General features: G+C 32.0%; 1 protein-coding gene across 1 annotated transcript in view; it reads left to right on the forward strand.

Annotated features, from left to right (window-relative positions):
• Positions 1–12,042, forward strand: part of LOC109540337 (dynein axonemal heavy chain 7) — a 65,271-nt gene that overhangs the window by 15,463 nt on the left and 37,766 nt on the right. Inside the window, exons 12-28 of the mRNA XM_019908685.2 lie at positions 3–294; positions 543–923; positions 2,256–2,505; positions 2,566–2,752; positions 3,485–3,600; positions 3,662–3,803; positions 4,402–4,538; positions 4,721–4,913; positions 5,347–5,550; positions 6,431–6,576; positions 6,631–6,879; positions 8,057–8,217; positions 8,663–8,834; positions 8,889–9,071; positions 10,451–10,804; positions 11,061–11,258; positions 11,314–11,437. Of these exons, the coding sequence (XP_019764244.2) occupies positions 3–294; positions 543–923; positions 2,256–2,505; positions 2,566–2,752; positions 3,485–3,600; positions 3,662–3,803; positions 4,402–4,538; positions 4,721–4,913; positions 5,347–5,550; positions 6,431–6,576; positions 6,631–6,879; positions 8,057–8,217; positions 8,663–8,834; positions 8,889–9,071; positions 10,451–10,804; positions 11,061–11,258; positions 11,314–11,437 (3,489 nt within the window). The remainder of the gene's footprint in view (positions 1–2; positions 295–542; positions 924–2,255; positions 2,506–2,565; positions 2,753–3,484; positions 3,601–3,661; positions 3,804–4,401; positions 4,539–4,720; positions 4,914–5,346; positions 5,551–6,430; positions 6,577–6,630; positions 6,880–8,056; positions 8,218–8,662; positions 8,835–8,888; positions 9,072–10,450; positions 10,805–11,060; positions 11,259–11,313; positions 11,438–12,042) is intronic.

A 12,042-nucleotide genomic window follows, 5' to 3' on the forward strand; every position in this document is an offset into this window, starting at 1 on the left:
AGTCGATGATGATTTAACTTTGGAAAAGATCATTGACTATGGTTTGAACGACTATATCGAAAAGTTTGAAGCAATATCAGAAGCAGCTACCAAAGAGAACAACTTAGAGAAGAACTTGAACAAAATGATTGCGGAATGGACGGATATGGAATTTGTTATCCTTGTGTACCGAGATACCGGTACTTACATACTTTCCGCTGTTGATGATATTCAAGTGCAGCTCGATGACCACATTGTTAAGACACAAACCATGAAAAATTCTCCATACATTAAGCCATTCCAAAAGGAAATATTGTAAGTGATGTTTAATTAGGAGTTTTAACTGTTTTTCTCTGTTTCTTATGAGAAATTATGAACGAAATATACGAATAAATACAGTTTTCAAAAGTCCTTTTATAATAACTTCAATAACTGACACAAAAGTTATTCTGATATCACGGACCTTGTTCTCATACAAAAGTAGACATTCACTCATAAAATCCGTATTTATTTTAAAGATGTATTTTAGTGAAAGTTAAAAAAATTATTGATATTTGTTTTAGTTCATGGGAAAGTAAACTTCAACTGCTGCAAGAGATACTCGATGAATGGCTCAAAGTACAGTCCACTTGGATGTATTTGGAGCCAATCTTCTCGTCTCCGGACATACAGCAGCAAATGCCGGAAGAAGGACGAAGATTTAGTGCTGTTGATAAAATATGGCGTGATTTAATGAAGACGGTGTTTGGTGATCCGAAAGTTTTGTCAGTGGTTGAAATTGATAAAATGGCCGAGCGGTTGAAGAAGTGTAACAATTTGCTGGAAATGATCCAACGAGGTCTCAATGACTATTTGGAAAAGAAGCGCCTGTACTTTCCTAGATTTTTCTTCTTGTCCAATGATGAGCTGTTAGAGATTCTGTCTGAGACGAAAGATCCAACAAGGTATGTGTTAATTTTGGTGAGAGTGATTAAGTGGTGATTTGTTACATTAAGTGACAGTATTGCACACAATTTTTTCGTAGTGTTCTTAAATTTTCCAAATTCGTAATCTGTTAAATTCTTCACTTTGACTAGTTCTCGAGTATATTTTTCAAGAATCAGTGTGAACTGGTAATTTGCATGTTGGAGTTTGTATTAGTGAGTTCTGGTATGGCTAAGTTGCTACAAAAAGATTCGAGTTTTGGCAGGAAGCACAGTTTTTCTTGCACGAGCTTTTCAGCTATATTTTTAATATTATTATTATCTTCCTTTTTTTTCTCGTAAAGATGCAAAGGGGTGACCAAATCAACTATATAGAACTATTATTTATATAACATAAACTATAAGTGTATTTGCTAAAGTGGGGAAAAAGATAAAATGTAGATATAGTTTTATATGTAAACTAACCTTTTTCAGTAATTTAGGTTTAAGGTCTTATAAGATTTTGGAGAATGCCAAAAGAAACAGAAATAATTGGGTTATTTGGTTATTGGTTATTAAATGTACTAATTGGAATGTATTTAAAAGTTTAGATATGAAGTGGAAAACTGTAAAATCTTTTATTAGTATGACTAATTTTATGGCTGCAACTGGTTTCACAAAACGTGCTAGCGAAGATAAATATTCAAAAGGTTTCTCAATTAGAGTGTGTAAAATGTGTATTCAGAAAAAATTTAATATAATGCAAGTTTTAAATAAATAAAAACGTAGGAAAAATAGTTCCTAATAATGTCTAAGATCTTATGAGAACGATCTTCTTTTAATTTACTTTCCAAAGAATTGAACCTATAACACACATTTTTAAGAACGTGGAAGTATATCATGAGAAGAAGCAAAAGTAGGAAATGAGTTAACTTTTTTATGGAAGTAATTGTGATAAAAAAAATATATATGATAAATTTAAAAAAAATTGAATAAAAATAAATTTTCTATCTTTGTTGCACTTCTGTAGAAAAACTTAATTGCACGATTATTTAGGATCAGTATAATATCAGACATTTGAGATCAGTTCGCATGTAGATGGTGATTTTTGAGTTCTGTTATATTATTTCAAGATACGTTGTATAAAAACTGCTTTATTTAACAAGGTTGAGCGAAATGCTCGGGACAATAACCTCCGCACGCATGCTTGTATTCATTTTCGTTTCTCCGTTTTGAAATTACGAAAATTTTGAACTAGAAAAGAATCAAATTAAAAGTAACAATTCTCTTAACTTTTATTTATAAAAGGAAATTTAACCAGAACAACAAAATTTTCATCTGAGAAATTTGTGTGATTAACTGCTTTTTTTGAAGAGTTCAACCCCATCTAAAGAAGTGCTTCGAAGGTATTGCCAAACTAACGTTCACAGAAGATTTGGACGTAACTGAGATGAAATCAAGTGAAGGAGAAATTATCCCACTGCCAGATGTGATTCAAACGGCTTTGGCTCGAGGACAAGTTGAGAAATGGTTGGTCGAACTGGAAACCGATATGAAAAAAGCCGTTCATCTAATGGTTCAAAAGTCCATAGAGGACTATCCCAAACGAACTCGAGAAAGTTGGGTAATGTGGCTTGAATTCGACAATTAGAATTTTACTATCTTGATAATATTGTCGAAATAGGTACTGAAATGGCCCGGCCAGTGCATTCAATGTGTGGGCTCGACATTCTGGACCTCTGAGGTTACTCAAGCGATTAAAGACGGTCCTGCAGTATTAAAGGCATATTTGGCTAAATGCAGCAATCAGATAACTAAAATTGTTGATTTGGTTCGAGGCAAACTTAACACACAAAACAGGATCACTTTAGGTAGATACATTTGATTTACATTTAAGACATATAACATTACATTACATACATTGCTAAGATATTGATGCAGCTGAAGGTTACGCATGATTAGTGTGATAAGTGAAACTTAAAATAGGATAGGCATGGTATCTAAATCAGATTTATATGGTTTGCTTCGGGTGCTCCAGATGTTCGAAATAATTTCAGTCTCCCAAATTGCAGAAAAAGCGGAAACAATATATTTTCCAACAGTTCTCATTACCATGAGTTTCACACATTTATTATTTTTATTTGGTTTAAATGCAAATTGTTGCCTACTAAAGAAAAAATATTGGTAATAGTAAGGATAACCGACAACATGATTTTAAACGTATTTAACAAAAGCTGTAACACGCGAATTTGAAAACTAGTTTTTCATAAACGTTAATAATAAAAATTTCTAACAATAATTAACTTGTTTCCAATATTTTAGACAATTAATTTTATAATGCTAATGTGGCTGAGTGGGTATGAAAACTCTTCATACCAAACTACTACTCTCTAATTTTTTGACAAGGTTAAATGCTGTGATTTAATAGATATTTTTCGAAGCATGGAAACCTTTCCACTGAAACCTAACAGCAGCTCAAAACATAGTACTTGAGTAGGTTGTTTCGAACAGTGAATCATGTTTTCTGGGAATAAAAGTTACATAGTTTCAACTATATTTTCTTAAAAAAGATTAATTAGTAAATATTTTCATTTGATTTATAGGTGCTTTGGTCGTCTTGGACGTTCATCAGAGGGACGTTCTTTCTGGCATTGTCGATGCAGGTGTTAAAACCATAAACGACTTTAATTGGTTATGCCAATTAAGATACTATTGGGAGGTAAACTATCTTTTCATAGAAATAATTTTGATATATTCGTACATATTGTGCGGTATTTCAGGAAAATCAGATGGTCACTGCAATGATAAATTCAACTTTAAAATACGGTTACGAATATCTAGGAAACACAGCTAGATTGGTAGTGACCCCTTTAACTGATCGATGTTACCGAACACTATTTGGAGCACTTCATTTGCATTTAGGTAAAATATTAAGTAAATTTTAAATTGTAGCAATTTAATGTGTTCAACCATTCGATACGGATATTTTTTCATATTACTTGTGTATCTGAACTTTATATTTGATTCCTTTATAATTGTTTGTATGTAATTTAGGCATCATATATTTAGTTTTTATTTAGTAAAATTTTTTGGTTTTTTTGGTTGGAGACAACCGCGTTGTCCTTTCTAATAACAATTACGGTTGGCAAAAAAATCTATTCTGAGGAATAATCTGGGAATAATCTGAAATGCGAATGACTTGGACATGCGATGGACTCAAACAAATGTTTTTTTGGTTAAAATGAAAGAGAGTACAAGAAATGTAATATGATGTAATAAGTAACAAAAACATGTTGATTTTCAAAATATAAATTGAAGAAAATTATATTAAATGTCGAAATGTTTTATTGTTTTAATCCTCCCAAGAACGATAATTACAACATTTCCTGATAAAAAAATGTCTATGCCAAAAAGTTTATGAAAAATGTTGCGTCGCAAAATAGATGAAAAACAATTAGGATAGAGAGAGAAAAAGCCAAAAATGTATGTATGTTTTATATTTTAAATTTTTTCGAATTAGGTGGTGCTCCTGAAGGCCCGGCTGGTACAGGAAAAACGGAGACAACAAAAGATCTGGCAAAAGCAGTGGCCAAGCAATGTGTAGTTTTCAACTGTTCAGATGGCCTGGATTATATCGCTTTGGGAAAGTTCTTCAAGGTAAAGTGTATTCAAAAGTAATTCAAGACCTTGAGCCTCTCAGCGTTCATTCGATAGAAAGATGACAAACTATACTTTTTTCTGTCTCACTTGATTTTGTTTAGGCGTTAATAATAATTTTTCTTCAATTTTATCAGAAAATTCATTTATTTTCGTATAATGTGTTTTGGCAATTTTTTTAGGGTTTAGCGTCATGTGGGGCATGGTCATGTTTCGACGAATTCAACCGAATTGATCTGGAAGTGTTGTCGGTGGTTGCTCAGCAAATTTTAACCATTCAAAGAGGAATTAATGCTGGCCAGGAAAAATTGTTTTTCGAGGGAACTGAATTAAAGTTAGATCCCAGCTGCGCTGTATTCATTACTATGAATCCAGGTAATTACTAAATGTATAATGTATGTTCTTTATTCAGGACTATTTATTGCAAACAATAATGTGGCGCACAAAGCGAAGCGAGGAGCTTAAAAGAATGCAAATTAAATACTTCGCAACTTTTCAAGCTAAGCTGAAAACTGAAAATCACATTAAGATTTTTAAGCACCAAGATGTTAAATGGAAAAAACAAGTAAAATTTGTAGACAATTATTTGTATGTATTTAGTTTGGCATTAAAACAAGCAGAAGGCAGTCTAATTAAGTACCCTAAGAATTAGGGTTAAAAAGCGTGTTGTTTTACCCGCGGAACTAATAATTCAATGCTTTTATTGCATAAAAGACAATCTCTGTTTTCTACATTTTTTTTAAATCTATGATATTGATTATGAATTAACAGTGGTAACTAAGTAAGTTTAAAAATTTGATCTTTTCAGGATATGCTGGACGTTCTGAGTTACCTGACAACCTAAAAGCACTGTTCCGATCAGTTGCCATGATGGTACCAGATTATGCGCTCATTTCGGAAATTGAGTTATATGCTTTCGGATTTTTAATCGCTAAACCTCTTGCTATCAAAATTGTTGCTACTTACAGGCTTTGCTCAGAGCAACTCTCCTCACAATGTCATTACGACTATGGTAGGTTATTTAATAATAAGGAAATCGCTGCTTTAATTAAATTGTACTATTAAATAAAATGTTGAAGTTATTACTAATCCTGGTATGTAGATGTTAAATGTTACCTGATGGTGTTGTCTCAGATGCAAAGAGAGATTAGTCATCAACATATAGGCTTTCCTGAATGATGGTTTATTTTAGTTATATTTTACATGTTCTTAATATACAAATGAAGAGTTTTTGAGTTCAAACAATCTAAATGAAAGACATTTTTCGCGGGGTTTTTCGGGTTTATTAAGCGCACTTCTGCTTCTTTCAGAATATAAAAACAAATTAATTTTTATTTAATCCAGGGAGATTATAAAGGAGACAATGGCATGCTCTATTGATGTTTATAAACAGTATTAGCGCAATGTAAAAATGCATATTACTTTTACTTTTTTAAATAATTAGAAAGTGCAACACAATAAAGATGAAATGATTGAAATTAATAATATGCGTTAAAGAAAAGTCCGAATTGAATTTTAAACAATCATATTTTTTTGAAGCCAGATTTCATAATTTTTGTGATAATTGATTGTGAATTGGGATATGTTTTTCTATTCGTACATTTTGTAGAGCTCGTGACTCTGGCCCCCCAAATATTAGAATTCCTGCTCTTTCAAAATCAAAATCGTCTATAGTCTATAGTAACATTTTGCTCAATTCCGTCTCTTCCCTTTGTTCTTGTACTTGTCATGTACTTTGCTTTTATTCAACTTTTAGACCAACATGTCAGTTAGCTTAAAAAAAGTTTCCAACTTAAAAAAACGTCTTTACTGTATTGCTTCATTATGTATATTTATCAGAAAACGATTATGAATTAAAATTTCATAAAAAATTGCGAAAAAATATTTTCTAGGAATGAGGGCAGTTAAGTCAGTATTGCGAGCTGCAGGAGCCCTCAAATTGCGATACCCAGATGAAAAAGAAGACATTCTGGTTCTGAGATCTATCAAAGACGTTAATCTGGCAAAATTCCTTTATCAGGATGTCCCACTTTTCCAGGTGATTATTCGCAGAATACTTCATCCAAGGTAGCACATTTTCATGACTTTTCAGGGCATAACTTCGGATCTATTCCCTGGAGTTATTTTGCCTGAGCCTGACTATGTGATACTGAATAAAGCAGTGGAAGACACTTGCAAAACGATGAATGTGCAGTGTGTGCCAGTTTTTTTGGAAAAAGTTCAACAGCTGTACGAAATGATTGTCGTTCGTCACGGCTTAATGATCGTCGGTATGCCATTTGCTGGCAAAACCACTTGCTACAGAGTACTAGCAAATGCATTGGCATTGATAGAAGAAAGAGTAAGTATATTCCTTCTTTAATGCAGCATATTTTTCGAATAAAAGTTTTTGCTGTATGTTTTATTGATGGACGCTTCTGGTCATGTATCGGAAACCATTGGCCATAGTAACTTGGGCTAGATATTTTCAGAATTAAGGAGAACACGAAAAATTGAGACCCGAGAACTCATTCAGATTGGGAATATTGAAGTTCCACGTATCTGCAATAATTCTCATATTTCTCTAGTTTCTCTGAATTCATTCATTCATTTTTGCAAGATTTTCAAATTAAAAATATTTTAACTTATATCTAGGTTATCATGTTAGTTTGGGTTAGTTTGGGTTAACATCACGTTAAACATTTGTTTAAATTAAACGTTTTTCATTCTTAGTATATTAATTTCAAAGGACGTTTCTCGCTATTTGTATGACCGAGAAAATCATTCAGTTATAAATATATTTGCTACCTATCTAACTAATAAATGCGTGACCATTAAAATGTTTAAATAAAGCTTCTGCTACTAGCGTTTTCTTCGCCAAAAATATACTTTTTTTTGAAAAAATTTCACTTTTATAGTAATATCAAAATTACATCGCAGGATTAAATTTCTTATGCGACTAGCTTATGCGGCTAAACAACAAGATAGAGTAGGCGTCAATACTTGGAAGGAAGATGCAGCAAAAAGTCTTATTCACGTTTCGGTTTTCCGTATATTATAAATAAATAGAGAAAAATTTCGTCGGTATCACCCGAGCAAGAAATCATGTAAGATTTTGCAAATTTCGAGGTTTGGCACCCCCAGAACTGGTTTCGCGGTCGCTAATTTCAGGCTGAACCCAGCTGATGAGAGCTAATAGGCTCGAAACTGGTCCTGGGGGTGCCTGAGGTTAGCGAACCCCGAAACTTGCACTATCTTACATTATAAATAAAATTGTAAAAACTTCTCAAATAAGCAGCATTAAAATTGACTACAAAATTCCTAAGAAATTATTGCAGTCATTTTATTTAAACAGTTTCAATGGTTCAGTTTGTTATCTTTACTAGCCCATTTCTATTATGTTCAATCGAGCTAATAAAGTTTCTAAAATACATCATTATCTTGAATTTAGTTTCAATAATATTCTTTGAGGATTTTTAGTAACGAAAATGTCGTTCTATAATGTATGTGTTATGTATGTAAATAATTAATGTTTATAGGGAGGTATGGATGAACATCGCGCTATTTATACAATAATGAATCCGAAATCGATTACAATGGGCCAGTTGTATGGACAGTTTGATCCAGTGTCCCATGAATGGTCGGATGGCATCTTAGCAGTTAGTTTTAGACAATTTGCCATGTCTACCAGCGATGATAGGTAAATACCATATACATATTTTGATTACCTATTTCTTTAATTTTATATATTCAAATGTTCATCACTAATTTACAAATATAGAGCATGTGCTCTATTTGAAACACCAAATAGCATATTAAAAACTATATGGCTCTCTAAGCAGCTGTTTCCTATATCTGATAAATCGGTTTCCTATATCTGATAAATTTAATTGTAATTGACATTAGGAAGGGATCTGGAAATGGAAAAGTACTTAGTTTTCTTCCTAATAAAGTTAACTCCAGGCAAATTATAAAAATTCGGCGAAATCAACGGAAAGCTTTCGATTTACTTTCCATTAGAAATCTTTATACGTGTGTGCGAATGCTTAAATATGCATTCTCATTTGGCGCTGCAAACTTAAATAAATGCCATAATGGTGCAAAAATATTAAAATAAATGATATAAAGCGAATCTTGAATTTTAGAAAATGGCTAATTTTCGATGGTCCCGTTGATGCCGTCTGGATTGAAAACATGAATACCGTACTCGACGACAATAAAAAATTGTGCCTGATGTCTGGAGAAATTATACAATTATCCAACTCCACCAATCTTATATTTGAACCGATGGACTTGGATGTGGCGTCACCAGCTACTGTACGTTGCAATCGAACGACTTGAGCATTAAATATGTATTATTTTACCATGTAGGTGTCAAGATGTGGAATGATTTATATGGAACCCAAGTCTTTAGGATGGAAGCCTCTACTATCTTCGTGGTTGAATACTTTGCCACCGTTTATCAATAACGATTTCTATAAAACAATGATTTTCAATCTATTTGTACGATTTTGCAAGCCTTTGCTGTGGCTTCTTCGAAAAGGTGGTGTAAGGGTGAGTTATATTAAATCTTAAATATTTCAGAGAAAAGTTTTAATCTGCGTTAAAAATAAAAATAATGAAAGCGTGCTTAATCTGCGTAAATTCGATTCACGCGTTCTTATATTCTAGAGTGATCTCGATTATTCTATTCTCTTCATCTCGATTGGGTCTAAGTTTAAGCTGCGAATGAAAAAAAAGAAACTTGGTTGCTTCATTAAAACATCTTAGTCTTAGATAGGAACAAATTTACAGCGAATTTCGTTAAAAAAAAATTTCGGAGATTAGATACAGTTTTTTCCTTAATATGGGATAATTTTTTTCGTAATGAAACTTCGATCAGATTCAGTATTGTTTTGGTGCGGTTTTATAAACTAATAAAAGTAATTGAACGTCTAATAAATCTTTTTTTTTAATTTCCGTTTGGTCTGAGATCTGATACGGCAATTTTAAGCATTTTTCTACTGTTTGATAGGCCTAAATGATTTGATTGGAAATTAACCTTTTAAGATTACTTAATCTTGATGCCAACCATTCAAATTATCACACGAAATATTTCTCATATGAAGGAATATAAATAAAAAAATAATTTAATCCGTTTTTGGATATAATCAAAGTAACATTTGTTGCAAAAATCTTGCAATGACAAGATGTTTCACTCAAAAATTGCAATATATAAGAACAAAGCTTGACTTTACGTTGACACATATATGAACACACCAAAAAACTCGAATATTAATGAAACAGCAAACCATTAACAAAAACCGAGATTTATACTTGATGTAAACCAAATCGCGCCGACTTTTCACATCGAACAAAACATCGATTGAACTTAGAAGATTCGTTTAACGAAAAATTACCGAAATCTGACATTCCGGAGATGCAAATAAATGGAATATATTTACAAATCTTCAAAGATAATGTCAATAAATAATATATAATTTGTATTTGCATTGTAGTAAATATAATTTGTATTTGCAATTTGCATATCTACTTCTTAATATATGTACTCAGATTGTATACCTAACTAATCGTAGAATAAAAATTAATTTATGACCAGTTATTTCAGATTATTAAAAAAAAACGATATGTATATATGTATTCATATATTCAAAATGCGGCAGATTACGTTTGTATGCTTTAGAGCAATATTTATTGTTATAGTTTACTGTAGGTAGAACAGCGAACGACAAATCTAAAGATTTTTTAAAATTAAATTATTATAATTAAACACAAACAATAATTTGAGTAGATCTATTAGATCTCTGGAATTTTTTTCGAGTGATGAGCAATATAACACACCAGATTTAACCAGTTGGATTTCTAATACTTTTCTACTTTTCGATAGCTGATTTGTATAAATAAATTTAAAAGAATCTATCGTATTTTTGCAGGAAATTGCTTCAACCTCGGATCATAACTTAGTTCGAGCTGCAATGAATCTATTTGATTGCTTCATGGACGATTTTTACGACGACAAATACCGGGATCAAGTGTCCGATTTGGATGTACGAGCTCAAATAGAGGGATCTTTCTTTTTCGCTTGCATTTGGTCTTTGGGTGGTACTTTGGATAATCACAGTCGCTTGAAATTCAATGTATTATTCCGAGCTTTGCTTGAAAGAGAATTTCCGCAGAAAATTGCAGCGGAGTTAGAAATTCCATTCGAAGTAAGCAAGCCGGACAAACCGTACATATTTACATTGCCTGTTGGTGAAACCGTCTTTGATTATCGGTTTATTAAAGAGGTAAGTTAATGGCTTCTGATTTTTAAGTATAAATGTATCAATCGAGCAAAATAAACTAATAGTGTACAAAATGATTTAACGAAAGTTTAAACGCAATTAAAGTCCAGACGAAATAATCAAATTAAAAGTTTTGTTCCACGTACAACCTTGAAAGATCTCAAACAATTAACACTGCAAAAACTTCAGTTATAAGTAACTAATGAAAATGTATCGGAATATTTTCTGAAACATTAAATTAAATCATATGACTTTCTAGGGCAAAGGAAAATGGAAACTTTGGTCTGATGAGCTGATGAATGCACCACCAATTCCACGTGATATACCGGTAAACCAAATAATTGTGACCACAGTTGAGACTATCAGAGGTATCGCAGTGATGCAATTATTGGTGCAACATCAAAAGTCAATGATGCTTATTGGGCCGACTGGAACTGGAAAATCCGTTTATGTTACGGTACTGTTATTCAATGCTTTTGCATTAATTGCTGGTTCATTACTTTAATTTGTAGGACTTTCTGTTGAAAAAGAATGACACGAAAACTTACATTCCGTTGTTTATTAATTTCTCGGCTCAGACAACGGCAAATCAAACTCAGAATATAATAATGGCAAAACTGGATAAAAGGAGAAAAGGTATTGATTACTTCTAGCACAAAAGTTTTGTCGGACGTCGAAAATAACGTCGTCTTTTAAAAATTATACAAAAAGTGCCATCTGAAAGGTAACCAATTAATGAAATAAATCACACTTATTTAAGCAAAAATTTGGAACCTTGGAGTCGGACTGAAATATAATTTACTTAATAAGTATTTTGTATTGTATTCATATCAGTTTTTAACTTATTCTTTTTATTATGTAATAATTCACTCATTAAAGAAAGAATGTCTCCACGCAGTTCGAATTTCAATTTGATATAATATCAAACTCAGGAACTTTTAACTGAAAAGCTGTGGAAAGGCACTTGAAAGCATCGAAATAATTCCAGAGATACCTAAAATATAGCGAGAAAGATATCAAATAACTTTCCGTCTAAAATTACTAACTTTAAGCCACTGGAATTTAATTAAATTTACAACGGTAAACTCAAAATAAATCAATCTTCTAAAACCACCTATGATCAGAAATAGCAGCTTAGTGTCGTGTTCAAGAAATTATTTTCTGGGGGAAATCACTGGCAATAATATAATACTTTGAAATTATTTCAGTCAATTTCAAGTTTCAAGCAGTTTGAAGATACA

Source organism: Dendroctonus ponderosae, unplaced genomic scaffold (assembly GCF_020466585.1).
Source record: "Dendroctonus ponderosae isolate FM_Combo_2020 unplaced genomic scaffold, Dpon_F_20191213v2 Dpon_F_20191213_3, whole genome shotgun sequence".
In the NCBI taxonomy this organism is placed as follows: Eukaryota; Metazoa; Arthropoda; class Insecta; order Coleoptera; family Curculionidae; genus Dendroctonus; species Dendroctonus ponderosae.